At 43.8% G+C, this 25,418-nt stretch overlaps 1 protein-coding gene and 1 long non-coding RNA gene across 5 annotated transcripts in view; one reads left to right on the top strand and one right to left on the bottom strand.

Annotated features, from left to right (window-relative positions):
• LOC452804 (dehydrogenase/reductase SDR family member 4) overlaps window positions 1-11,246 on the bottom strand; it is a 15,449-nt gene extending 4,203 nt beyond the window's left edge. For 3 of the 4 annotated variants that reach the window (XM_001164663.7, XM_009427537.5, XM_009427538.5), the window contains exons 1-3: window positions 11,116-11,246; window positions 9,822-9,999; window positions 5,042-5,143 (exon numbers count right to left, since the gene is read on the bottom strand). In XM_001164663.7, the coding sequence (XP_001164663.4) occupies window positions 5,042-5,143; window positions 9,822-9,999; window positions 11,116-11,243 (408 nt within the window). In that variant the 5' untranslated portion in view covers window positions 11,244-11,246. The remainder of the gene's footprint in view (window positions 1-5,041; window positions 5,144-9,821; window positions 10,000-11,115) is intronic. The other variant, XM_063793273.1, reaches the window with a different exon arrangement.
• LOC104001980 (uncharacterized) lies at window positions 10,831-25,418 on the top strand. The gene is made up of 3 exons (XR_673981.5): window positions 10,831-10,907; window positions 10,999-11,258; window positions 23,863-25,418. It is a non-coding gene; the product is annotated as an uncharacterized LOC104001980 (long non-coding RNA).

Raw genomic sequence — 25,418 nt, 5'->3', positions numbered from 1 at the left:
CTTCACTTAGATTCACCAATTGTTCACATTTTGTCCTATTTGTCCTCTCTGTAGATCTGTACAGTTTTTTAAATGAACCGTTGAAACTCAGTTGCAAGTTTTCTGAAAGATTTTATATAATAAAATCAAAAATTACAAAGAACAAAAATTTAAAAATGTAAATTAAAAAAAAGAAACTCAGGGCTGGGCATGGTGGCTCATGCCTGTAATCCCTGCACTTCGGGAGGCCAAGATGGGTGGATCACTTTTAGGTCAGGAGTTCGAGAACAGCCTGGGCAACATGGCAAACCTCGTCTGTACTAAAAATACAAAAATTAGCCGGATGTGGTGGCATGTGTTTGTAATCCACGCTACTCAGGAGGATGAGACAGCAGAATAGCTTGAACCCGGGAGGTGGAGGTTGCAGTGAGCTGAGATAGCACCACTGCACTCCAGCCTCGGTAACAGAGTGAGGCTCCATCACAAAAATAAATAAATAACCTAAAATAAAATAAGTAAACTCAGTTGCAGATATTACAACACTCTATCCCCAAATACTTAGCATACATTTCCAAAGAGTAAGGATTTTCTTTTACACAAACATAATCTGTTATCACAACCAAGAGTTTGACAATGATGATAATTTTATCTAATATATTGGCCTCAATTGTCCACCAAATGTGTGTGTGTGTTTTTTAAAGTCCAGAGTTCAATCAAGGATCAGCCATTATGTTTGGATTTGACATACTCTGATAGTTTAAAAAATATACAAATTAAAAGAAAAGTTGTAGACACATATTTTATTATGCTTTGCAGATGTTGTATTTTTTTTTTTTTTTTTTTTTTTTTTTTTTTTACAAATTGGAGTTTCGTGGCAACCCTGAATTAATTCGAGCCATTTTTCCAACTGCATGTGCTCACTTTGTCTCTGGGTCACATTTTGGTAATTCTTGGAATATTTCAGACCTTTCCATTATTATTATATCTGTTATGGTGATCTGTGATCAGTGATCTTTCATGGTTTTATTATAATTGTTTTGGGGTACCACAAACCACACCCAGAAAAGAAGGTCAACTTAATCGAAAAATGTTGTGTGTTCTGACTGCTCTGCCCTTCTCCCATCTCTCTCCCTCTCTGTGGGCCTCCATATTCCCTGAGACACATTTACATTGAAATTAGGCCAATTATTAACCCTACAATGGCTTGTAAGTGTTTAAGCAAAAGGAAGAGTCACACATCTTTCACTTTAAATCAAAAGCTAGAAACAATTAAGCTTAGTGAGGAAGGCATATTGAAAGCTGAGGCAGGCTGAAAGTTAGACCATGTGCACCAGTTAGCCAAATTGTGAATGCAAAGGAAAAATTCTTGAAGGAAATTAAAAGTGCTATTTCTCTGAACATATAAATGATAAGAAAGCAAAAGAGGTTTATTGTTAATATGGAGAGAAAGTTCTTATGTTCTGGACAGGAGATCAAACTAGCCACAACATTCCCTTAAGCCAAAGCCTAATCAGAAAAAGGCCCTAACTTTTTAATTCTTTGAAGGCTGAGAGAGGTGAAGAAGCTCCAGAAAAGTTGGAAGCTAGCAGAGCTTGGTTCATGAGGTTTAAGAAGCCACCTCTGTAACATAAAAGTGCAAGATGAAGCAGCGAGTGCTGATGTAGAAGCTGCAGCCAGTTATCCAGAAGATCTAGCTAAGATCATTGATGAAGGTGGCTACAGCAAACAACAGATTTTCAATGTAGATGAAACAACCTTCTAGTGGAAGAAGATGCCATGTAGGGCTTTAATAGCTAGAGAGGAGAAGTCAATGCCTGGCTTCAAAACTTCAAAGGACAGGCTTATTCTCTTGTTAGGGGCTAATGCAGCCAGTGACTTTAAGTTGAAGCCAATGCTCATTTACCATTCTGAAAATTATAGGGCTCTAAGATTTACGCTACATCTACTCTGCCTGTGCTCTATAAATGGAAAAACAAAGCCTGAATAACAGCACATCTGTTTATAGCATGGTTTACTGAATATTTTAAGCTCACCGTTGATAGCTACTGCTCAGAAAAAGATTCCTTTCAAACTATTACTGCTCATTGACAATGCACTTGGTCACTCAAAAGCTCTGATGGAGATGTACAAGGAGATTAATGTTGTTTTCATGCCTGCTAACACAACGTCCATTCTGCAGCCCATGGATCAGGGGTAATTCTGACTTCCAAGACTTATTATTTAAGAAATACATTTTGTAAGGCTATAGCTGCCACAGATAGTGATTCCTCTGATGGATCTCGGCAAAGTTAACTGAAAACCTTCTGTAAAGGATTCACCGTTTTAGATGCCATTAAGAATATTTGTGATTCATGGGAGGAGGTCAAAATATCTAGATTAACAGGAGTCTGGAAGAAGTTGATTCCAACCCTCATGGATGACGTGGAAGGGTTCAAGACTGCATCAGAGGAAGGAACTGCAGATGTGGTGGAAATAGCAAGAGAACTAGAAGTGGAGCTGGAAGATGGGACTGAATTGCTACACTCTCACGACAAAATGTAGATGGCTGAGGAGCTGGTTCTTACGGATAAGCAAAGAAAGTGGTTTCTTGGGATGGAATCTATTTCTGGTGAAGATGCCATGAACATTGTTGAAATCACAACACAGGATTCAGAATATGATATGTACTTAGTTGAGTAAGCAGTGGTAGAGTTTGTAGGATTGACTCCAATTTTGAAAGAAGTTCTACTGTGGGTAAATGCTATCAAACAGGATTGCATGCTACAGAGAAATCTCTTGTGAAAGGAAGAGTCAACTGATGTGGCAAACTTCACTGCTGTCTTATTTGAATAAACTGCCACAGCCACCCCAGCCTTCAGCAACACCACCCTAAGTCAGCCACCATCAATGCTGAGGCAAGATCCTCCACCAGCAAAAAGATTACAAGTTCTAAAGGCTCAGATGATTGTCAGCATTTTTTAGCAATAAAGTATTTTAAAATTAAGATACGTATATATAAGACATAATGCTATTGCTCAGTTAATAGACTTCCATTAGATGATCATTGTAGTGTAAACATAACTTTTATATGCACTGGGAAACTAAAAAATTCATGTGACTCACTTCATTATAATATTCACTTTATTGTGTGGTGGCCTGGAACCAGACCCACAATATCTCCGAGGTGTGCCTGTACTTAATTTAAAACTGACTTTCATATGGTCTCTATTCAGACTGTTCATGAATGATGCTCCTCTATTTTAAAGACTATCAGAATCTGGCTGTGTGTGGTGGCTCATGCCTGTAATCCCAATATTTTGGGAGGCTGAGGTGTGGGGATCAGTTGAGGCCAGGAATTTGAGACCAGCCTGGGCAACACAGTGAAACCCCATCTCAATACAAAAAATTAGCCAGGCATGGTGGCACATGCCTGTAGTCCCAGGTACTTGGGAGGCTGAGGCCCAAGAATCGCTTGAACCTGGGAGGCTGAGGTTGCAGTGAGCTGAGATCACACCACAGCACTCCAGCCTCAATGACACAGTGAGAAAAAAAAAAAAAAAAAGAAAGAAGGAAAAAAGACAGAGCAAGAGTCTGTCTAAAAAAAGAAAGAAGCCAACCTTAAATGGTTAGCAGCAAATCTCTGAGTAGTTTTGAAGAAAAGATGGTTTAAGAAAGAGAAGTTATTTTGATGATAGTTCCTAAGAAGGAAGGTTTTGTTGTCGTTGTTGTTGTTGTTTTTAATATAGAGAAAAGGTCTCGCTGTGTTGCCCAGCCTTCTCTCAAACTAGCTCAAACTAGAATCAAAAACTAGCTCACTGAAGAACATTTTGGCAGTTTGGTCTTTATGTGTATGAAACACTGGTAAATAAATCATAGTATTTTGGCAACCTGATACTTTAGTGTTGAGAAATTTTGATGACATCTGATATAGTTGGTAAGTTTGTCCCCTCTAAGTCCCATGTTGAAATGTGATCACCAGTGTTCCAGGTGGGGCCTGGTGTGAGGTGTTTGGGACATGAGGGTGGATCCCTTATGAATGGCTTGGTGCCCTCCCTGTGGCAATGAGTGAGTTCTCACTCTATTACTTCATGCCAGAACTAGTTGGTAAAGAGACTGGTATCTCTCTCTTGCTTCATGTCTTGCCATGTGACACACTTGCTCCCTTTTTCCTTCTGCCATGATTGCAAGCTTCCTGAGGCCTCATCAGAAGCAGATACTGGCACCATGCTTCTTGTACAGTCTGCAGTATCGTAAGCCAAAACACACTTCTTTTCTTTATAAATTGCCCGGCTCAGATATTCCTTTATAGCAATGAGAAACAGACTAATAGAACATCAGTGTAAAACGCAGAACCATGGGGGATCATAAAAATTAGCATTTCCCAATCATGTGGGAATATTAACCTTAATAAACAAAGACAAATATTTTAATTAAAGCTTTGTAATTAAAGAGTGTGTGTGAAATATATTACGAATATAATGTAATTATACACTTTCACATAAAACCCAATATTCTACCACTTGAATTTAGACATCTGGATCTCAGATTTTCTTGACATTGCAGTTAAGAAGAAAATAATATAGGTTTTTATTTTATTTTTTTAAAGGATGTATGTTATAAAGTGGCAACTGGTCATTTCACCAGAATTAGTATTTTAAATAAGGAGCAGCATTTAATATTTCCCAACTAGTAAAAAATGATTACTTTTTGTCAGCTGAAAAGAGGACAGGTGGGTGTGTAAATTAAGTGTTGTAGTTGTTGGCATATTAGCTGCTACGTCTCTGTTGGAAATCAACAAGGCAGAAGAGCATGCCAGGGAAGAAGCCTGGGGAGGGGAGCAGACTGTGGCTAATGAAGAGCAGATAGAAGCAGAGAACTAGGAACAGCAGAAACGAATGAGAAGGGCAGAGAAAGAGCCACCCCCACCTGCCCTTTACAAGGTGTGCTCCAGGTGTGTGGCACGTGGCAAAGAGTCCTCACATTTACACTGCCCTTGACAAATGCATTCTAAAAGCAGATGGAGTTTGTGCTGAATGTGTCCCAAGGCCCCCCCACCGGCCCCGCTGCTTTAATCCCCTCTCACCTTGTCCCACACCTCCTCGGTGACATCCATTATGCTTCCAAAGAAAGGGTTGACAGCAGCATTGGAGACTAGGATATCGATACCTCCATGAAGCTTCACAGCCTAGAGAGAGGGGTAAGTTCTGGACCAGGGCTGCAGTAAGTAAGGGAGGTGCATTTACCCATGTTGATAAAAACTTCCTTCTGGGCAAGGAGCTGTGGCTCATGCCTGTAATCATGGCACTTTGGGAGGCCAAGGTGGGAGGCTCACTTGAGCTGAGGAATTTGAGAGAAGCCTGGGCCACACAGCGAGACCTTATCTTTGTATTAAAAACAACAACAATGACAACAAAAGCTTCCTTCTTAGAAACTATCGTCAAAATAACTTCTATTTCTTAAAACATCTTTTTTGAAAACTACCCTAAGATCTGCCGCTAACCATTTAAGGTTGGCTTCTTTCTTTTTTAGATGGAGTCTTGCTCTGTCATCCAGACTGGAGCACAGTGGCATGTTCTCAGCTCACTGCAGCCTTGACCTACTGGGTTCAAGCCATCCTCTTGGCTCACCCCCCCAAGTAGTTGGGACTACAAGTGCGTGCCACCACACCCGGGCAATTTTTGTATTTTTTATAGAGACAGGGTCTTGCCATGTTGCCCAGGCTGGTCTGGAACTCCTGAGCTCAAGCCATCCACCTGCCTTGGTATCCTAAAGTGTTACAGGCGCGACCCACCAGGAAGTTGGCCCTATTTCTTTTGCAGTCTTTTCTTCCCACCTCCTATTCTTCCAAGGCTGTCTCTGACGCTCTTTTCTTTACACTTCCCCTTTGGGAAGCTCCTTCATTCTCATGATTTCAAGTCTCACCCCAAAATCTATTTCCAGACCCCTCCTCTTCCTTTCACACTGAGTTCCACCCACATTTCTCCAAGTGCTTACTGTCCAGTTCTCCTTGAATAAGTTACCATTATCTCAAAGTCAATCTGTCCACACTTACCTGAATGGAAAAACTGGCTTAAATAGAGCTGTAGAAAGTTACCCTGGAGGGGCCTTTGAGATCATCTATTCCAGTGTCCTTAAGGTGGAGATGATGAAACAGGTTCAGAGAATTTTCTCAAGATCTTATAGTTCAGTAGTGGCACACTGGGGCTAGGTAAGAACAGGAGGCTTGCTTATTCTGTGTTTGGGAGGGGTGAAGTGATGTTTTCAGGGCACAAAGCTAGTTAGTAGCGGAAGAACTGAGGTCAGTCTCCCACTTTGTAGCACAGAGCTAATTCATAAGAGCCCTCTGAAAGTGAGTTTGGATCATCAGGAAACTGGTTGCCCAGGAGAGCCGTGATGGGAGAAGATACCAGCCTGAATTTAAAGCAATTCCATATTTGGTTATGATGTCATTTTCCCTGTCTCTGTCTCTCTCTTTTGACCTGGAGGCATGAAAGATTCAAGGCAGAAACTGAAATTTAAATTGAGAAGGCGAAGAAAGGCAACATCTCACCTCCTTAATAAGTTATAAGTAGATAGTGAGGCATGTGCTAGAGTAATGAATGGCCAAGCAGAATCTGCCAACAAGGGTTTTCAGTACAAGCCACCCTGAAACCAGACTTTCCGTTTGCCCGGAACTGGCAATTTTGATGCCTTGGGCAAGTAGCAGTACATGGGCCCTCGGTCAACTTTGTGCTCTGGATTTGGCACACAGAGGGGTGTTACTAACAATGTACACCATCTGCTAGCTTCCCGTTTTAACTAATTATTCTTGTTAACTAGGTGCTAAGCTCAGTTGTTTCTAGACAGTTGAAGGAATGCTGGGCTGTCAATGTGTAAATCTAACAAAATTTACAGTCACATAATCTTTTAAAACCAGTATTAATACTTTCCTGCACCCTTTAAATTTTGGTATCCTGGCACAAAGCCAAGTCACCTGCCTTGGCTCTGTGTAAGTCTCACCAATGGACTTGTTACTAGGGAGGTGCAGAATAAGTTAATAAGTGATGTGTGCTGTGCTCAGTACACATGTGTTTGGGCTGGGAGGAGACAATGGATTGCTCTAGAATCACCTGGAGACATTTTCTACTCTGCTGTATACCCCATACTCCTCTCCTTCCAGGTCTGTCAGCACAGAGATGGGAGGAGGCTGGGTTTTGATTGAACAGAGATAGCAAACCATAAAAGATGAATGAGGCTGGGTGTGGTGGCTCACACCTATAATCCTAGCACTTTGGTAGGCCCAGTGGGGAGGACCACTTGAGGCCAGGAGTTCAAAACAGCCTGGGAAATACAGCCCCAACTCTACAAAAAATTAAAAAAATGAACTGGTGTGGTGGTGCATGCCTATAGTTTTAGCCACTTGGGAGGCTGAGGTGGGAGGATTGCTTGAGTTCAGGAGTTCGAGGTTACAGTGAGCTATGATCATGTCACTGCACTCCAGCCTGGGCAACAGAATGAGGCCCTGTCTCTGGAAAAAAAAAAAGAGTCTTCTAAGTCTTATTCTAAATTGTGTGATCACTACACTAAAGCGGTTAGGAGCTGTTTGTTCTGTGTTCTGATAGTTATACATTTTTAAGAAAAAATATAATCAAGCAGATAGGCACCTACTCTGGTTTCCACTTACAACACCAGTGAGAAGCTTCATGGTGCAGATGAGGAGGCCACTGGGTAGTATCCATTCTCAGGGCAGTGGCTTTTCTCATTGCAGGGTAACATGTGGCAACTGGCAGAAGACATTTCAAGTTGCTGACAAGTATTCTATCATTCTCCTCTCTGACAATGGTCATACAAACTACCTGAGAGTCATTTTTGACTTCTCTATTTCCCACTTTTTGACATGGGGTTGGAAAATCTTGGTTCGTTTCCACTAAATGTCTCTTGGGCACATCTACTCCAGTCCCACCGCCACTGCTCTAAACCTGGACGACAGCAACAGCTTCCTCACTGATGCCCTGGATTCGGTGTCTCCTCTGTATATCCTTCCTACCAGAGCCAGATTAGCTTTCCTAATAACCATCTTTCTCTTGCTCAAAACCTCACATGGCTTCTTATTTGCTACAAGGGTGTGTAAACATATCCTTTTAAGAGGCCATATCCTTTTAAGGTCCTTAACGTGTATCCTTTTAAGAAGCTATGGCCGGGCGCAGTGGCTCACGCCTGTAATCCCAGCACATTGGGAGGCTGAGGGGGTGGATCACCTGAGGTCAGGAGTTCAAGACCAGCCTGGCCAACATGGTGAAACCCCGTCTCTACTAAAAATACAAAAATTAGCTGGACGTGGTGGTGGATGCCTGTAATCCTAGCTGCTCGGGAGGCTGAGGCATGAGAATTGCTTGAACCTGGAGGCGGAGGTTGCAGTGAGCTGAGATTGTGCCATATCACTTCAGCCTGGGCAAAAAGAATGAAACTCTGTCTCAAAAAAAAAAAAAAAAAAAAAGGATATGGAGGCCCATGGCCTCTATCTTTTCAATGCAGCCCCTTCCCCAGCAGTACTCCTGAGCCTGTGCTCTCCATTGTGGCCTGACAGTGCTCCTCTGTTTCCTTCAGTTCCTCCTTGGCTGTCTGCTCATTTTGCAGAGTTATCTGGAACCTCATCTCTATTCCATCTGTCCATTCCCATCCATTCCTTAAGGTTTAGCTCAAGTACCACCTCTGGGCCAGGCCTGTAGGCCATGTTAAGTGAACCTGGTGGGGGCCACAGGATGTTTTTCCGGGAGGATTTTCACATTACATTGCTACATGTCATATGGTTAGTGCTAATTGATCCAGACTCCCAAACGGCTCCTTCCACCATCAGGATCAAGGCCCCAATCTTGGGCTCTGTCCATCAGCCTAAGCCAAGCTTTTTTGGGCTCACATTTGTGACTTTCTTGGACTCATATTTGGCTCTTTCCAATGCACATTTGAGCATTTGCCAGACAGTTCCTTAAAAATGGAATTACCCTATTCTGTCTACCATACTACTGTCTACTATTGCTTAAGATCCTCCTCTTCTAAGATTATGCAAATTATTTCTGCCAACCTTCCAATCTGTTAGCACAACCCTGTACTTTCCATTTTTGGGTAGATTCTCCCTTCCACTGTGGGAAATAAAGTGTATGCCCTGAGCCTCAAGGGAAGAGGAGCTTCCTTTGTGAATGGTTCATATTTGCTTCAGCAGCTGCAAGGCTGTTGTCCACTACTAATTATGACATTGACTTATGTACTTTCTTTGAGACTAAAGTCCAGTACCCGGTAGTCCACAGGCAGCCAATAAAGGAAGGGAGCTTGGGAGGTCTGGGTCTTTCCTTACTGGCTGTGGGACCTTGGGAAGTTGCTCCAGCTATCTGAGCCAGGGTCTGCAGACTGAGAGAATAGTCCTTGCCTTGCTTGGGTTGTTGTCAGGTCTAGAGATAACCTGTGTAAGGCTCTGAACACAGGAAATTGCACATAGTAAGTGGCTGAAACATGGTGGGCTGCTTCCTGAGGTTCCCAGGGACTTGACTCTATAAGCTGAAGAAGAGGGGAATGTTTATTAGCTCATGGGTGGGAACATCTATTTTGTGATTGTATTTACCCTTCACATCTGTTCAATTAGATTGAAAATTACTGCAGAACCAGTACCAGCTGTTTCTTTGGGGTACTCAAGGGATGATGCAGGGTTGAAGCATTAGAATGTTTTAAAATTCTCTGACTGAGATGGGATGATTCTCTGACGTTAGTATATGGACATAATAGAAAGGCACACAGTAAAAATGTGCTGCTGTCTAGGAAAGCAGGGAAGGAGGCTCAGGCTGGCTCCGTTTTCCACCTCCTGGCTCTGTGCCCATTTCCTTGCAGCTCACCGTGGCCACCAGCCGCTCCCGGTCCTCCGCCTTCCCCACATGGCACACGGTGCCCGTCACGCTCAGCCCCTCCCCCTGCAGTGTGGCCACCGCCTGGTCCACATTCTGCTGCTTCCGGCTGCTGACGACCACGTGGGCCCCGTCCTGGGCCAAACGCCGGGCGATGGCGAAGCCGATCCTGTGAGCAGAAAGAGACAAAGACTGCCAAGGCCTGTGCAGGGGAAGAGGTCGACAGTATGAGCTCTGAAGTTAAGACTGCCCGGGTTTGAATTCTGGCTCTTTCTCTATATAACCCCTACGTGTGCCTACTATGTGTAAAACAGGCTTAATGGCACGGCCATTTTTGGCATTCCTTTACTTGTTTTTATTATGACCTGGACCACAGCCTCAGTTCCCAAGAACTGACATCACTTTCTACAGTTCCCACCATGGGTGACAGGCTTCATCTCCTGTTGGGACTGAGAGGTGAGAAATGAGCTGGGTGTGCAGCAGCAGCCACTTCCGTGATTTGAGGGTCTCACTCAGAACAGCCCTGCCCCCAGGTTTCTTTCTTACTCGTCTACATCATTCTCAAAATTCTATCCTTAGTTATTTTTTGGGGTGCATGTGAAAAGATGGTCTCCGGTCAAAAATGTAAATATTGCCTTGGGAGGAAGAGTTACACATTTTGCATTTGTCAGCTATTAGCATTTTACCTACATTTGTATTTTAGTTTTGTGAAGAGCTGGCATCTAGCAAAGTCCTGTAGAAATGAGAACCAGGATAGACAAGAATGGTGGGTGAGAAACAGGCTGGGCAAGGTCGGCCCAGATGTACCGACCTAAACAAATATCTCGACACATGGCTCTGGTGTCCCATCTAGGTGGGGGAGGGGTTCCGGGGGACTTTCCGGTGCCCAAATAGAATGTCTGGTACATTTTCAAAGTGCTGGAGGCCGTGGGATAGTATTTTGAAATCCAGATTTCCTTGGATTTCCAGTTTCTGGTCTTCCCAGACGCTAGGTGGGGCTGGTTGACTGGGGCAGCCCAGAACACTGGGGAGACTAGATCGATGGGGCTGCACAGAGGTGGCACAGTTGTGCCAGAGGTAGCAGGGACAGAAGGGCTGGCAAGGGAGGGTCCAGGGCTAGGGGATTCGGAGTGGCTTCAGGCGGACCACGTGGCTACCTTTTTTCCAGGGCCAGACTTTGGCAGCGTGTAAGGTCTGAGGACAGGGGCACCGGAGGCCGAGGATGAGAGGCCAGTGCCTGTTTCCAGGCAGCCAGGGCCTCAGAAACTCCGGCCGGAGCACTCACCCGTCGGTGGAGGCCGTTACCAGGGCCACCTTATTCGCGAGCGGGTCCCGGCGGGTCATCCCGGAGCTGGCCATCCGCACCGAATTCCAAGCCCGGGCACAGAGGCCTAGCAGCCCCGTCTTGTGCATGGCTCAGACCAGCAAGTATGGGTTCCACTCTTCCCAGGGGCGGTGACAGAGAGTAGGGCGAGGGGCAGGACGAAGGGCGGGCCGCTTCCCTGCCCGCCCTGCTCCCCGCCCCGGTACCGATGTGAGCGGTCTGTGGCCCTGGGCGCCTCCATCCGCCGCGGCGCCCCTCCACCATCTACCTTCCGCCTGACTGGGGCTTGCCTTCCCGGGCTGGCGGGTGATCAAAGCGCTCTCCGTTCAAGTTGCCTGTAGGGCTCGCCCCTCCCCTGGCCCCTGCAGGAACCCGCAGGCTTTGGCTGCTGCCTTTCTGCATCTGCTTGCCCACATTTTCTTCTCTGGGAAGTGGGGGTTTTGAGTTGGTTGCTTTTGCTTCTTCAGAATTCCTTCTCCAAGAAAGTCTGGGTCTATGTATGTGACAGCCCACAGGAGGGCAAATGTTTTGAGACTGCCCATGGAGGTGAGGCCTGTGGTCGCCATGGAGTCCACCAGGTGAGGCTGGAAGAGCCTGGGAGAGAGACGTGATAGGGAGTAGCTGCGCCAGGCCTGGCACTGCCCTTCACTCTGCCCAGGGTCTCTTCCATCTTCACACGCCCTGGAGGGCAGACTATGGTCATTGGCCAAACAGCATCTCATGTCCGTCGACAAAGGGACTTCCTCCTTTACAGGGGCTAAGTGGTAGCGAGGAGGCTGGAGAGTCCCTCAAGCAGTGGTGGAAATGCAAAGAACTCGGGGCACTCAAGTTCTCCCTAACCCCTCTGTCCCCAGGTCTTAGCCTCCATCCTAGTTCAATAAATATTTGTTGAATGCAAAATCTCTTTATGAACTGTAAGCTACTAAGCACATAGTAGTTACTGCCACCATGTAGTGATTATTATTGGTGCCCTGGGCCAGACTCTTCATCTGTAAATTACTGAGGGTATGGAGTAGATGAATAAAGTCCTTGCCAGCTATAAATTCTGTGTCCAAGACTTCAGTCTCCACTTCTGCCAAGTGGGCTGAAATGATCTCCCTCCTGGGTTTCTGGGAGAATGAATAAATCTGGATGGCTTATGGTACAGTGTAGAAAGGCCCCAACAGACCCAAATGCAAGCATCTGAATTGGTTTAACCCACTGGCCTCCAAAGCCAGACTGAGAAGCAGTGCTGGTTCATGGCAGCGTTTTCACTAGTTCAAGGCAAAATGAGAAAAGGAAACAATTACAGTGAGTTTCATAAAGCTAAGCTTATTTAACAGTCCTTTATTGTGGAGTATACGTTTGCTTCTTTTTTTGTGTGTGTGTTAGTGTTTTCTTTCAGAAAATATGATGAAAGCAGATGGGTAGGTTTAGAGATGTGTTATTGGTGAAATCACCAGTTTGGCAGCCTTATGCCAGTCCCTACAATTAAAGGGGAAAGAATCCTGGTTTGTGAAATCCAGTTCTAGGCATGACTTTTGAATAGAATTCATGTTTGCTCAAGATTCATTTAGTATATGTGCAGGTCAGCTGAGCAGCTGAAAAAGGGTTTCAACATTCAAAAGGGGGTGTATGGAGAGCAAGTAATAGAACGGCCTGCACTGGAATTCTAGTGTTTTCCTCAGCCAAGAAGTTACAGCTGCAGTACTCTGCTTTGCTACTCAGCACATCCCGATGAGACAGGAGAGCTTCAGTATAATTTTCCCCATGTCCAGGGAAAACTGACTCTGGTGCTCCTCAGTCTGAGCCTCATGAATTATTGACAGAGGCTGGAACCGCCACACTGCTTGTCCTCTTGCACTGTTTGGAGCTAATGCACTGTGGGAACCCTTCCCAGGGCTCTCCATCTGTGTGTGCGGCTGGGGGAGGGTACATAGGAGGACTGCTGCGGGGGTTCTCAGGGCTTGGTTCAAAGGGACAGTCCTGCAGGGGGCGTTTGATCTCTCTTTCCCTTCTCTTCAGAGGTAGACAGGTGGACTCAGGGGCTGAGGTTGGCAGGAAGGTGAGGAAGACTACACTTCAAAGAGCAAAGGATTCTGGGAAGAGAGAATTGTGGCTTGGGTGCTTGGTGAACATTACATGGCCCTTCCTTGTGTGGGCAGGGTTGCTATTTGGCCTCTAGCACTATTTCTTTTGTGGAGAGCACAGGGGACATTAGGGAGGGGGCCTGTGAGCAGAAAAGGATGGAAGGAAGTCAAGAAGAATGGGACTGTCTAGCACTACTCCTCATCAAGCTCGCTTATTGGAGATAAGAACAGGAAATCTTGGGCTGGGCATGGTGGCTCACACCTGTAATCCTCTTTACTAACAATACGAAAATTAGCTGGGTGTGGTCAGAAGTTCGAGATCAGCCTGGCCAACATGGTGAAACCTCGTCTCTACTAAAAATGCAAAAACCAGCCGGGCCTGGTGGCATGTGCCTGTAATCCCAGCTACTCAGGAGGCTGAGGCAGGAGAATTGCTTGAACGTGGGAGGCAGAGGTTGCAGTGAGCCAAAATCATGCCATTGCACTCCAGCCTGGGCAGCAGAATGAAAGACTCTATCTCAATAAATAAATAAATAAATAAATAAATAAATAACGGGAAATCTTTCAGGGAAATACATGCATATGTGGGAGTATCTCTTTGAAATGGGAACTGTAACAGGCAATGGGATTGTTCTTATATGGAGGTGGTAACATCTGCCTATCTTGAGGGACAAATGCCTTCATGACTGAGGGCACTACTCCCATCCTTTTCAAGGGCTGCCTGTGGTCCAGAAGAGATTTCACCTGGGGTGGAATTTAAGTCTTGCGTTTTGCAATAACTGTCCTAGATTGAGTCGAGTCCTGCATCACTGACACAAGTCAGAATTAGGCAATGTGGGAGGGCTGGTGTGGGGTTAGGACAACTACCAAGCAGACAAAGTAATAGTAAGAGTGTTAACAGTATTTATTGAGCACTTCCTTACTAAATGCTGGCAAGCATTAAGTGCTTTTTATAAATTTTATTGAACATTTTTAATCTGGTGAAATGGGTGTTTTAATGTAGGGAGCCAAAGGCCTGAGGGTCGTGACCAACTCAGCATTCCACTGAAGGCTGTATGATCTAACAGCAAACTGTTTATTGTGAATGCAGAATGTGGGCAAACTCACTTCTGCGCCTGCTACCAGAAGGTTTGCTGAGGGCAATGACTCCCTGGTGCTGTGCTCCTTGAGGTTATCTACAGGAACATCTGGAGACTACTGTTCAAAGAATGCAGTCATGCAAGCCTGCACTAAGCCAAGCAGCTGACTGACAACTACCCCCTTCTCCCTATCTTCTTTACTTAATAAATACAAAGGGCTATAGAAGCTCAGGGCCCTTCTTCACTAGAAGCAAGGAGCCTCCTGACCCCTTCTTCCAAATATACTCTTTTGTCTTTGTCTTTATTCCCACATTCATCTTCTTTTGTTAAGTCCACCAAGGACTGTGGCATTTTAACTTCTTCTTCTTTTTTTTTTTTTCTTTTTGACAGAGTTTTGCTCTGTCGCCAGGCTGGAGTGCAGTGGCACAATCTCAGCTCACTGCAACCTCTGCCTCCTGGGTTCAAGTGATTCTCCTGCCTCAGCCTCCCAAGTAGCTGGGACCACAGGCGCATACCACCTCACCCAGCTAATTTTTGTATTTTTAGTAGAGACGGGGTGTCACCATGTTGGCCAGGATGATCTCGATCCCTTGACCTAGTGATCTTCCTGCCTTGGCCTCCAAAAGTGCTGGGATTTCAGGCGTGAGCCACTGCACCCAGTTAGGTGTTTTAAATTCTCTATGTGAAATCAGAGTGACTGATGACAACCTTGACCACTGTATGTGTTGTATAGTTACACTTCAGTTTTCTGGCATTGTTGGGCAATCCATAGTTTTCATAGAAATCAATTTTCTCTCAACTGGAATTTAAACTTTCAGGATCAGTGTGTTTTTCAAATCAACACATCTACTCATTAAATTATATAAATAACACATGCTTATTATTTTTAAAAAGGGACAGAAAATTATTTGAAAAGTAAAAGGTAACTCTTCCCTATGGTTCTTTTACCTTCTTCCCATATAGCTCTTGGCTTTGTGTATCCTTCCAGAAGTTTCCTGTACATTTACATGCATTTTTCTTTTAAAAATTGTTTCCACAATTGAAATGACACTATACATACTGTCCTTCAAATTTCTTTTCTTTTCTTTCTTCTATGCTCCAATCCCCACTTTTTAATTTCTTTTTTAAAATAATTATACTTTAAGTTCTGAGATACACTTGCGGAACGTGCAGGTTTGTTACACAGGTGTACATGTGCCATGGTGGTTTTCCGCACCCATCAACTGGTCATCTACATTAAGTATTTCTCCTAATGCTATCCCTCCCCTAGCCCCCCACCCCCCTGAAAAGGCCATGGTGTGTGATATTGCCCTCCCTGTGTCCATGTGTTCTCATTGTTCAACTTCCACTTATGAGTGAGAACGTGCAGTGTTTGGTTTTCTGTTCTTTTGTTAGTTTGCTGAGAATGATGGTTTCCAGCTTCATCCAGGTCTTTGCAAAGGACATGAACTCATCATTTTTTATGGCTGCATAATATTCCATGGTGTATATGTGCCACATTTTCTTTTTCCAGTCTATCATTGATGGGCATTTGGGTTGGTCCAAGGTTTTTCTATTGTGAACAGTGCTGCAATAAACATATATATGCATGTGTCTTTATAGTAGAATGATTTATAATCCTTTGGATATATACCCTGTAATGGGATTGCTGGGTCAAATGGTATTTGTAGTTCTAGATCCTTGTGGAATGGCCACACTGTCTTCCACAATGGTTGAACTAATTTACACTCCCACCAACAGTATAAAAGCATTCCTATTTCTCCACATCCTCTCCAGCATCTATTGTTTCCTGACATTTTAATGATTGCCATTCTAACTGGTGTGAGATGGTATCTCATTGTGGTTTTGATTTGCATTTTTCTAATGAGCAGTGATGATGAGCATTTTTTCATGTTTCTTGGCTGCATAAATGTTTTCTTTTGAGAAGTGTCTGTTCACATTCTTAGCCCACTTTTCGATGGTTTTTTTTTCTTGTAAATTTAAGTTTTTTGTAAATTCTGGATATTAGCCCTTTGTCAGATAGATAGATTGCAAAAATTTTCTCACATTCTGTAGGTTCTCTGTTCACTCTAATTATAGTTTCTTTTGGTGTTCAGAAGCTCTTTAGTTTAATTAAGTCCCATTTGTCTATTCTGGCTTTTGTTGCTGTTGCTTTGGGTATTTTAGTCGTGAAGTCTTTGCTCATGCCTATGTCCTGAATGGTATGTCCTAGGTTTTCCTCTAGGGTTTTTATGGTTTTAGGTCTTATGTTTAAGTCTTTAATCCATCTTGAGTTAATTTTTTTATAAGGTGTAAGGAAGGGGTCCAGTTTCAGTTTTCTGCATATGGCTAGCCAGTTTTCCCAACACCATTTATTAAATAGGGAATCTTTTTCTTATTGCTTGTTTTTGTTAGGTTTGTCAAAGATCAGATGGTTGTAGATGTGTGGTGTTGTTTCTGAGGCCTTTGTTCTGTTCCATTGGTCTTGATATCTGTTTTGGTACCAGTACCATGCTGTTTTGGTTACTGTAGCCTTGCTGTATAGTTTGAAGTCAGGTAGCATCATGCGTCCAGCTTTGTTCTTTTTGCTTAGGATTGTCTTCATTATATTGGCTCTTTTTTGGTTCCATATAAAATTCAAAGTAGTTTTTTCCAATTCTGTGAAGAAAGTCAATGGTAGCTTGATGGGGATAGCATTGAATCTATAAATTACTTTGGGCAGTATGGCCATTTTCACAATATTGATTCTTCCTATCCATGGGCATGGAATGTTTTTCCATTTGTTTGTGTCCTCACTTACTTCCTTGAGCAGTGTCTGTATTTCTCCTTGAAGAGGTCCTTCACATCCCTTGTAAGTTGGATTCCTAGGTATTTTATTCTCTTTGTAGCAATTGTGAATGGGAGTTCACTCATGATTTGGCTCTCTATTGTCTGTTATTGGTGTATAGGAATGCTTGTCATTTTTGCACATTGATTTTGTATCCTGAGACTTTGCTGAAGTTGCTTATCAGCTTAAGGAGATTTTGGGCTGAGATGATAAGGTTTTCTAAATATACAATCATGTCATCTGCAAACAGAGACAATTTTACTTCCTCTCTTCCTGTTTGAATACCTTTTATTTCTTTCTCTTTCCTGATTGCCCTAGCCAGAACTTCCAATACTATGTCGAATAGGAGTTGTAGTTGTGAGAGGGCATCCTTGTCTCGTGCCTTTTTTCAAAGGGAATGCTTCCAGTTTTTGCCCATGCAGTATGATACTGGCTGTGGCTTTGTCATAAATAGCTCTTATTATTTAGAGATACGTCCCATCAATACCTAGTTTATTGAGAGTTTTTAGCATGAAGGGGTGTTCAATTTTATCGAAGGCCTTTCTGTATCTAAATAATTAATCATGTGGTTTTTGTCATTGGTTCTGTTTATGTGATTGATTACGTTTATTGATTTGCATATGTTGAACAAGCCTTGCATCTCAGGGATGAAGTCGGCTTGATCGTGGTGGATAACCTTTTTGATGTGCTGCTGGATTCGTTTTGCCAGTATTTTATTGAGGGTTTTTGCATTGATTTTCATTTGGGATATTGGCCTAAAATTCTCTTTTTTTGTTGTGTCTCTGCCAGGCTTTGTTATCAGGATGATGCTGACCTAATAAAATGAGTTAGGGAGGACTCCCTCTTTATCTATTGATTGGAATAGTTTTAGAAGGAATGGTACCAGCTCCTCTTTGTACCTCTGGTAGAATTCAACTTTGAATCCATCTGGTCCTGGACTTTTTTTGGTTGGTAGGCTATTAATTATTATCTCAATTTTAGAACCTGATATTGGTCTATTCAGAGATTCAACTTCTTCCTGATTTTCTCTTGGAAGGGTCTATGTGTCCAGGAATTTATCCATTTCTTCTAGATTTTCTCGATTATTTGTGTAGAGGTGTTCTCTGACGGTAGTTTGTATTTCTGTGGGATGGGAGGTGATATCCCCTTTTTCATTTTTTATTGTGTCCATTTCATTTTTCTCTCTTTTCTGCCTTATTAGTCTTGCCAGTGGTCTATCTATTTTGTTGATATTTTCAAATAACCAGCTCCTGGATTCATTGATTTTTTGAAGGTTTCTTTTGTGTCTCTATCTCCTTCAGTTCTGCCATGATCTTAGTTATTTCTTGTCTTCTCCTAGCTTTTGAATTTGTTTGCTCTTGCTTCTCTAGTTCTTTTAATCATGATGTTACGGAGTTCATTTTAGATCTTTCCTGCTTTCTCTTGTGGGCATTTAGTGCTATAAATTTCCCTCTACACACTGTTTTAAATGTGTCCCAGAGATTCTGGTACATTGTGTCTTTGTTTTCATTGATTTCAAGGAACATCTTTATTTCTGCTTTCATTTTGTTATTTACCTAGTAGTTATTCAGGAGCAGGTTGTTCAGTTTCCATGCAGTTGTGCAGTTTTGAGTGAGTTCCTTAATCCTGAGTTCTAATTTGATTGCACTGTGGTCTGAGAGACATTTTGTTGTGATTTCTGTTCTTTGACATTTGCTAAGGAGTGTTTTACTTCCAATTGTGTGGTCAATTTTAGAATAAGGGTGATGAAGTGCTGAGAAGAATGTATATTCTGTTGATTTGTAATGGAAAGTTCTGTAGATGCGTGTTAGGTCTGCTTGGTCTAGAGCTGAGTTCAAATCCTGGATATCCTTGTTAATTTTCTGTCTTTTTGTCTGTCTAATATTAAAAGTGGGGTTTACAGTTTCCCATTATTATTGTGTGGGAGTGTAAACCCTTTGTAGGTCTGTTTGAACTTTCTTTGTGAACCTGGGTGCTCTGTATTGGGTGCATATATATATTTAGGATAGTTAGCTCTTCTTGTTGAATTGATTCTTTTACCATTATGTGATGGCCTTCTTTGTGTCTTTTGATCTTTGTTGGTTTAAATTCTGTTTTATCCGAGACTAGGATTGCAACCTCTGCTTTTTTTCACTTTTTATTTGTTTGGTAGATCTTCCTTCATCCCTTCATTTTGAGCCTATGTGTGTCTTTGCATGTGTGATGGGCCTCCTGAATACAGCACACTGATAGGTCTTGACTCTTTTTTTTTTCTTTTTTTTTTTTTTTTTTTGAGACAGAGTCTCGCTCTGTCACCCAGGCTGGAGTGTAGTGGCACAATGTCGGCTCACTGCATGCTCCACCTACTGGGCTCATGCCATTCTCCTGCCTCAGCCTCCCAAGTAGCTGGGACTACAGGCTGGTGCCACTACGCCTGGCTAAGTTTTTGTATTTTTAGTAGAGACGGGGTTTCACCATGTTAGCCAGGATGGTCTCGATCTCCTGACCTCATGATCCACCCGCCTCGGCCTCCCAAAGTGCTGGGATTACAGGCATGTGCCACTGCACCCGGCCGAGTCTTGACTCTTTATCCAATTTGCCAGTCTATGTCTTTTAATTGGGGCATTTATCCCATTTACATTTAAAGTTGATATTGCTATATGTGAATTGGATCCTGTCATTATGATGTTAGCTGGTTATTTCACCCATTAATTGATACAGTGTCTTCATAGCATCAATGGTCTTTACAATTTGGTATGTTTTTGCAGTGGCAAAACAAAAAGGTTGTTCCTTTCCACGTAAAGTGCTACCTTCAGGAGCTCTTCTAAGGCAGGCCTGGTGACAACAAAATCTCTCAGCATCTGCTTGTCTGTAAAGGATTTTATTTCTCCTTCACTTATGAAGCTTAGTTTGGCTGGATATGAAATTCTGTTTTGAAAATTCTTTTATTTAAGAATGTTGAATATTGGTCCTGACTCTCTTCTGGCTTGTAGGGTGTAGGAAGACCCCCTGAAACTATTGCTATGGAATAAAAGATGAAATGCTCCTGATTATTGTAAATACAAAATTGCATGCAGGATTGTTTAAAGACAATGCCAGGTTGGACTGCCAGAATGAACCAACAGCACGTGATGTGCTTCCCTCTGCAGAGAGCCTATGAATGGACATGCAGCCAGGGAGGTTTCACATCACCAAGATTCCTATCCCAGAAAAGCAGATGTTCATAGCTCTGGGAATGGAATGCGGCCCTTGTGGAGAGCCTATAAATGGATGCATGAGGGGCACCTGTCCATATGGATAAGATAGGGCCATAAATGCCCTCATCTTGCCATGGCTCTTCTAGGCCTCTTTAGGGTTAAGGCATACTCCCTTCTGAGAATTTCTGGTCTAACCGGTTGTCTAGCTTCATGTCCTGTTTCTATGGATTGTTTGTAACCATCTTTTGCTGCAACTGTTACTGCTGATTAATATCTTGCTAATCATGGGTTATGAAAAGACTGTGTTTCTGTTTTAAGGCTCTGTTAGAAATTACTGATGCACACATTATATTGTAAATCCTTATCCCTGTATACTGTACTTCTGCATACAGATGTTATGTTAAAGAATTACTTCATCACCATGTGACCATCTCACATCATAATCAAATAACCCTAAATCCCTCACTAACCTACCCCCATCCTCACTAAACTTAATAATAAATGCTGGTATATCCAGTGTGTTGTTGGCACCACGGGACCAAAAGGCGGTGACCCCCTGGACCCAGCTTTCACTATCTTGTGTGTGTCTGTTATTTCTCAACCTGCTGATCCACCTGGGAACTGAGAGAGAGCCCTGTTGCATTGCGGGCTGCTGGCCAGATCCCGCAATAGTAGGGTTTCTGCTGAAAGGTCCCCTGTTAGTCTGATGGGCTTCCCTTTGTCAGTAACCCAACCTTTCTCTCTGGCTTCCCTTTACCTTGGTGAATTTGACAATTATGTGTCTTGGGGTTGTTCTTTTTGAGGAGTATGTTTGTGGTGTTCTCTGTATTTCCTGAATGAATGTTCCTTTTTACTCTTTTTGTCTCTAATCTTGTCTTCTCACTTAACTTCATTAATTTGATCTTCAATCACTGATATCCTTTCTTCTGCTTGATCAAATCAGCTATTGAAGCTTGTGTATCCTTCATGAAGTTCTCCTACTGTGGTTTTCAGCCCCATCAGGTCATTTAAGCTCTTCCCTACACTGGTTATTCTAGTTAGCCATTTGTCTAACCTTTTTTCAAGGTTTTTAGCTTCCTTACGATGGGTTAGAACATGCTCCTTTAGCTCGGAGAAGTTTGTTATTACTGACTTTCTGAAGCCTACTTCTGTCAACTCTCTGTCTAATTTTGTTCCCTGTCTGGCCAGGACTTGTATTCCTTTGGAGGAGAAGAGTTGTTCTGGTTTTTGGATGTTTTGGCTGTTCTGCTCTGGTTTCTCCCATCTTTGTGGTTTTATCTACCTTTGGTCTTTGGTGTTGGTGACATACAGATGGGGTTTTGGCGTGGATGTCCTTTTTGTTGATGTTGATGCTATTCCTTTCTGTTTGTTAGTTTTCCTTCTAACAGGCCTCTCAGCTGCAGGTCTTTTGGAGTTTGCTGGAGGTCCACTCCAGACTCTGTTTGCTTGGGTATCACTAGCGGAGGCTGCAGAACAGCAAATATTGCTGCCTGATCCTTCTTCTGGAAGCTTTGTCCCAGAGGGGCACCCACCTGTAGGAGGTGTCTGTCGGCCCCTACTGGGAGGTGTCTCCCAATCAGGTTACACAGGGGTCAGGGACCCACTTGAGGAGGAAGTCTGTCCATTATCAGAGCTCAAATGCCATGCTGGGAGAACCACTGGTCTCTTCCGAGGTGTCAGGCAATGATGTTGAAGTCTGCAGAAGCTGTCTACTTCCTTTTATTCAGGTGCGCCCTGCCCCCTGAGGTGGAATCTAGAGAGGCAGTAGGCCTTACTGAGCTGTGGTGGGCTCTGCCCAGTTTGAGCTTTTTTGCCACTTTGTTTACACTGTGATCATAGAACCACCTACTCAAGCCTTAGCAATGGTGGACGCCCCTCCTCCACCAAGTTCCACCATCCCAGGTTAATCTCAAACTGCTGCACTTGCAGTGAGTAAGCCTCTATGGGCATGGGACCTGCTGAGCCAGGCACGGGAGGGAATCTCCCGGTCTGCTGATTGCGAAGACCATGGGAAAAGTGCGGTATTTGTGCAGGAGTGTACCATTTCTCCAGGTACAGTCACTCACGGCTTCCCTTGGCTAGGAAGGGGAAATCCCCCGAATCCTTGCTCTTCCCAGGTGAGGTGACGCCCTGCCCTGCTTCAGCTCACTTTTGGGCTGCACCCACTGTTCAAACAATCTCAGTGACATGAACCACACACCTCAGTTGGAAATGCAGAAATCACCTGTCTTCTGTGTCAATCATGCTGGGAGCTGTAGACCAGAGCTGTTCCTATTCAGCCATCTTGGAAGCGACTCCTAGAATTTTGTAACTCTGTTGTGTAGCTTACTCAAATTTTTGGTTTTTCAGTTTTTTTCACTGAGTGCCAAGTATTTAAGCAGTTGTTTGTGAATACTGGTTGGAAATATCCCAGTATTTGCATGGTCCTAGCAGGCAGAATATTCTTATAAAACAAGTATGGGCTTCTCTTTCCCCTCATGCCTAGGATTGCTTTCTTCTGCTGTATTTGGGAAGGGGTGGTGTTGGAAGGGGGTTTGTCTGTGCAGTTCCACAGTCTATTTTCAAATAGCAGGTGGCTCCATCTTGGGCCTCAGCACTCTCTGGGGCTGGCCACTTCTGGGAACTCCAAGATTATGGCCCTTACATTATTTCTACATGGATGCTGAGATGCAGGCTTTGGGGCAGGGATGAGATGGGGAATACCATACTTCCTGATACAGTTTGGATGTTTGTCCCCTCCAAATCTCATGCTGAAATGTGATTCCCAATATTGGAGGTGAGCTTGGTGGGAGGTGTTTGGTTCATGGGGGTGGATCCCTCATGAATGGCTTGGTGCCCTCCCCTTGGTGATGAGTGAGTTCTCTCTCTTTTAGTGCATGCGGGAGTTGGTTGTTAAAAGGAGCCTGGGACCTCCTCCATGCTGGTACTGTGCTTGTACAGCCTGCAGAACTGTGAGCCAAATAAATCCTGTTTCAATATGAATTACCCAGTCTCAGGTATTCCTTTATAGCAATGTAACATGGACTCACACACTTCCCCAGCTGCCTATTCTTTATTCCTCACAATGCCATGGCACTAAGAAATTCACTGAAGATTTGGGGGCAGAATGAATCACAATACAGAGGGACAAATCCACCAGGCATAGGATGCCTAATATAAGTTCCCATTGGGTCTTTTATTGGCACCAGCAAATTCCTAGGCCTGCTTTCAAAACTGAGGTTTCCTCTGTCCTCCAGAGATAGTCCCTGTGGCAGATGTGGAGACGCAGGTCAAAGCTCAGGTTTTCCTTCTAGACAGGACTCATGGCCCAGCTGCTGAGAGCCTGATTAGCTGTGAGTGTCCAGCTGTTAACTCCTTCTGGTCTACTTCAGCTTCTAGAAGGAGGTTACATTCTTCTCAGGGTGGATCTAGCCATTTACTGAGCAGGACAGTGTGGTCAAGGACCTCACTATTTCTGCCCAACATGTGGCTTCTCTAAAGGTCCTCTTTGCTTTGGAGCTCTCAGGCATTTGTCAGACCTGCATCTCACGGTCTAACACTTTCTTCTCAATCCTGCTTCCTTCCTTTTCCTTTCACAGGTGCCACTTCGGATAAACCCTTTGGACTCCTAACTCCAATCAGGTGTCTGCTTTGTTGAGGACTCACAGACACAGTCTCCTTTCTTCAAGATCTTTACAATGCAAGACCTCACTAACACACAGGGGATGGTCTCCCAGAGGGTCTGTGCTGTTCCTTCACTCAGAACATCAAGATGCACTTAAGTAAGGATCCTCTGTTCTACGGTTCCTGCTAGCTGAGCTATTCCATGGGGGCTTCAGCAGGAAATTCCAAGGTTGGCTTTGACAAGCTAAGGCCGGCTGGTGGAGCACATCGAGTTCTGGAGGTTCATGTGTGTTTTCATGAAGATCTGTCTGCCAGTAGCAGATAAAGAGTTGTTGCCCCACTCCTCCTGGGGTCTTCTATTTTCCTGGGAGGAATTTCTGGATTAACTGAACACACACACACACACACACACACCCCTTTGAAGCATCAACAGTAATTCTGAGTTCTTAGGGACAATGCAGATTAAATCCACAATAAGAAAGACAACTATGGCCAGGTGCGGTGGCTCACGCCTGTAATCCCAGAACTTTGGGAGGCTGAGGCGGATGGATCACCTGAGGTCAGGAGTTAGAGACCAACCTGACCAACATGGAGAAACCCCGTTTCTACTAAAAATACAAAATTAGCCGGGCATGGTGGCAGGCGCCTGTAATCCCAACTACTCAGGAGGCTGAGGCAGGAGAATCGCTTAAACCCGGGAGGCAGAGGTTGCAGTGAGCCAAGATCGCGCCATTGCACTCCAGCCTGGGCAAGAAGAGCAAAACTCCATCTCAAAAAAAAAAAAAAAAAAAAGAGTACTATTGATCCAGAGGTGACCAGACTAGCCTCACTGGAGATAATAGGTGACATTATTATGCAAAGTGGTTTCAGTTCCCTTGTCTTGTTTTTGGAATAGTATAAGAGGCCTACAATACGAATAAATAAGGCCCATCACAAGCCTCACCAAAGGACAAAACTAATCCACTTCTGAAGAAGGCTCTTTGTTGGGCCAGATCAAATCCTTGGACAGAACTGTACTCTTAATCTCTGTAGTGAAAGTGGGGGATAGTTTAAGAATTTATTAACCTTCTACCTTGAGCAATCCCTCAGAAGTAAGAGGTGTCAGGCCTCTGAGCCGAAGCTCAGCCATTGTAATCCCTGTGACCTGCACATATATGTCCAGATGGCCTGCAGAAGCCAAGAAGTCTGGGGCAGCTGAAAAACCACACAAGAAGTAAAACAGCCAGTTCCTGCCTTAACTGATTAACCAACATTACAACATTCCACCATTGTGACCTGTCCCTGTCCTACCTTAACTGATCAATCGACCTTGTGACAGTCTTCTTCTGGACAATGGGTTTTATCATCTCCCCACCATGTACCTTGTGACCCCCTCCTCTGCTAACAATAGATAACCACCTTTTACTGTAATTTTCCATTACCTACCCAACTCCTATAAAGCAACCCCTTCCCCATCTCCCTTCACTGACTCTGTTTTCAGACTCAGCCCACTTGCACTCAAGTGAATAAACAGCCTTGTTGCTCACACAAA

Source organism: Pan troglodytes, chromosome 15, assembly GCF_028858775.2.
Source record: "Pan troglodytes isolate AG18354 chromosome 15, NHGRI_mPanTro3-v2.0_pri, whole genome shotgun sequence".
In the NCBI taxonomy this organism is placed as follows: domain Eukaryota; kingdom Metazoa; phylum Chordata; class Mammalia; order Primates; family Hominidae; genus Pan; species Pan troglodytes.
This window is presented reverse-complemented; position numbering and strand designations above follow the sequence as displayed.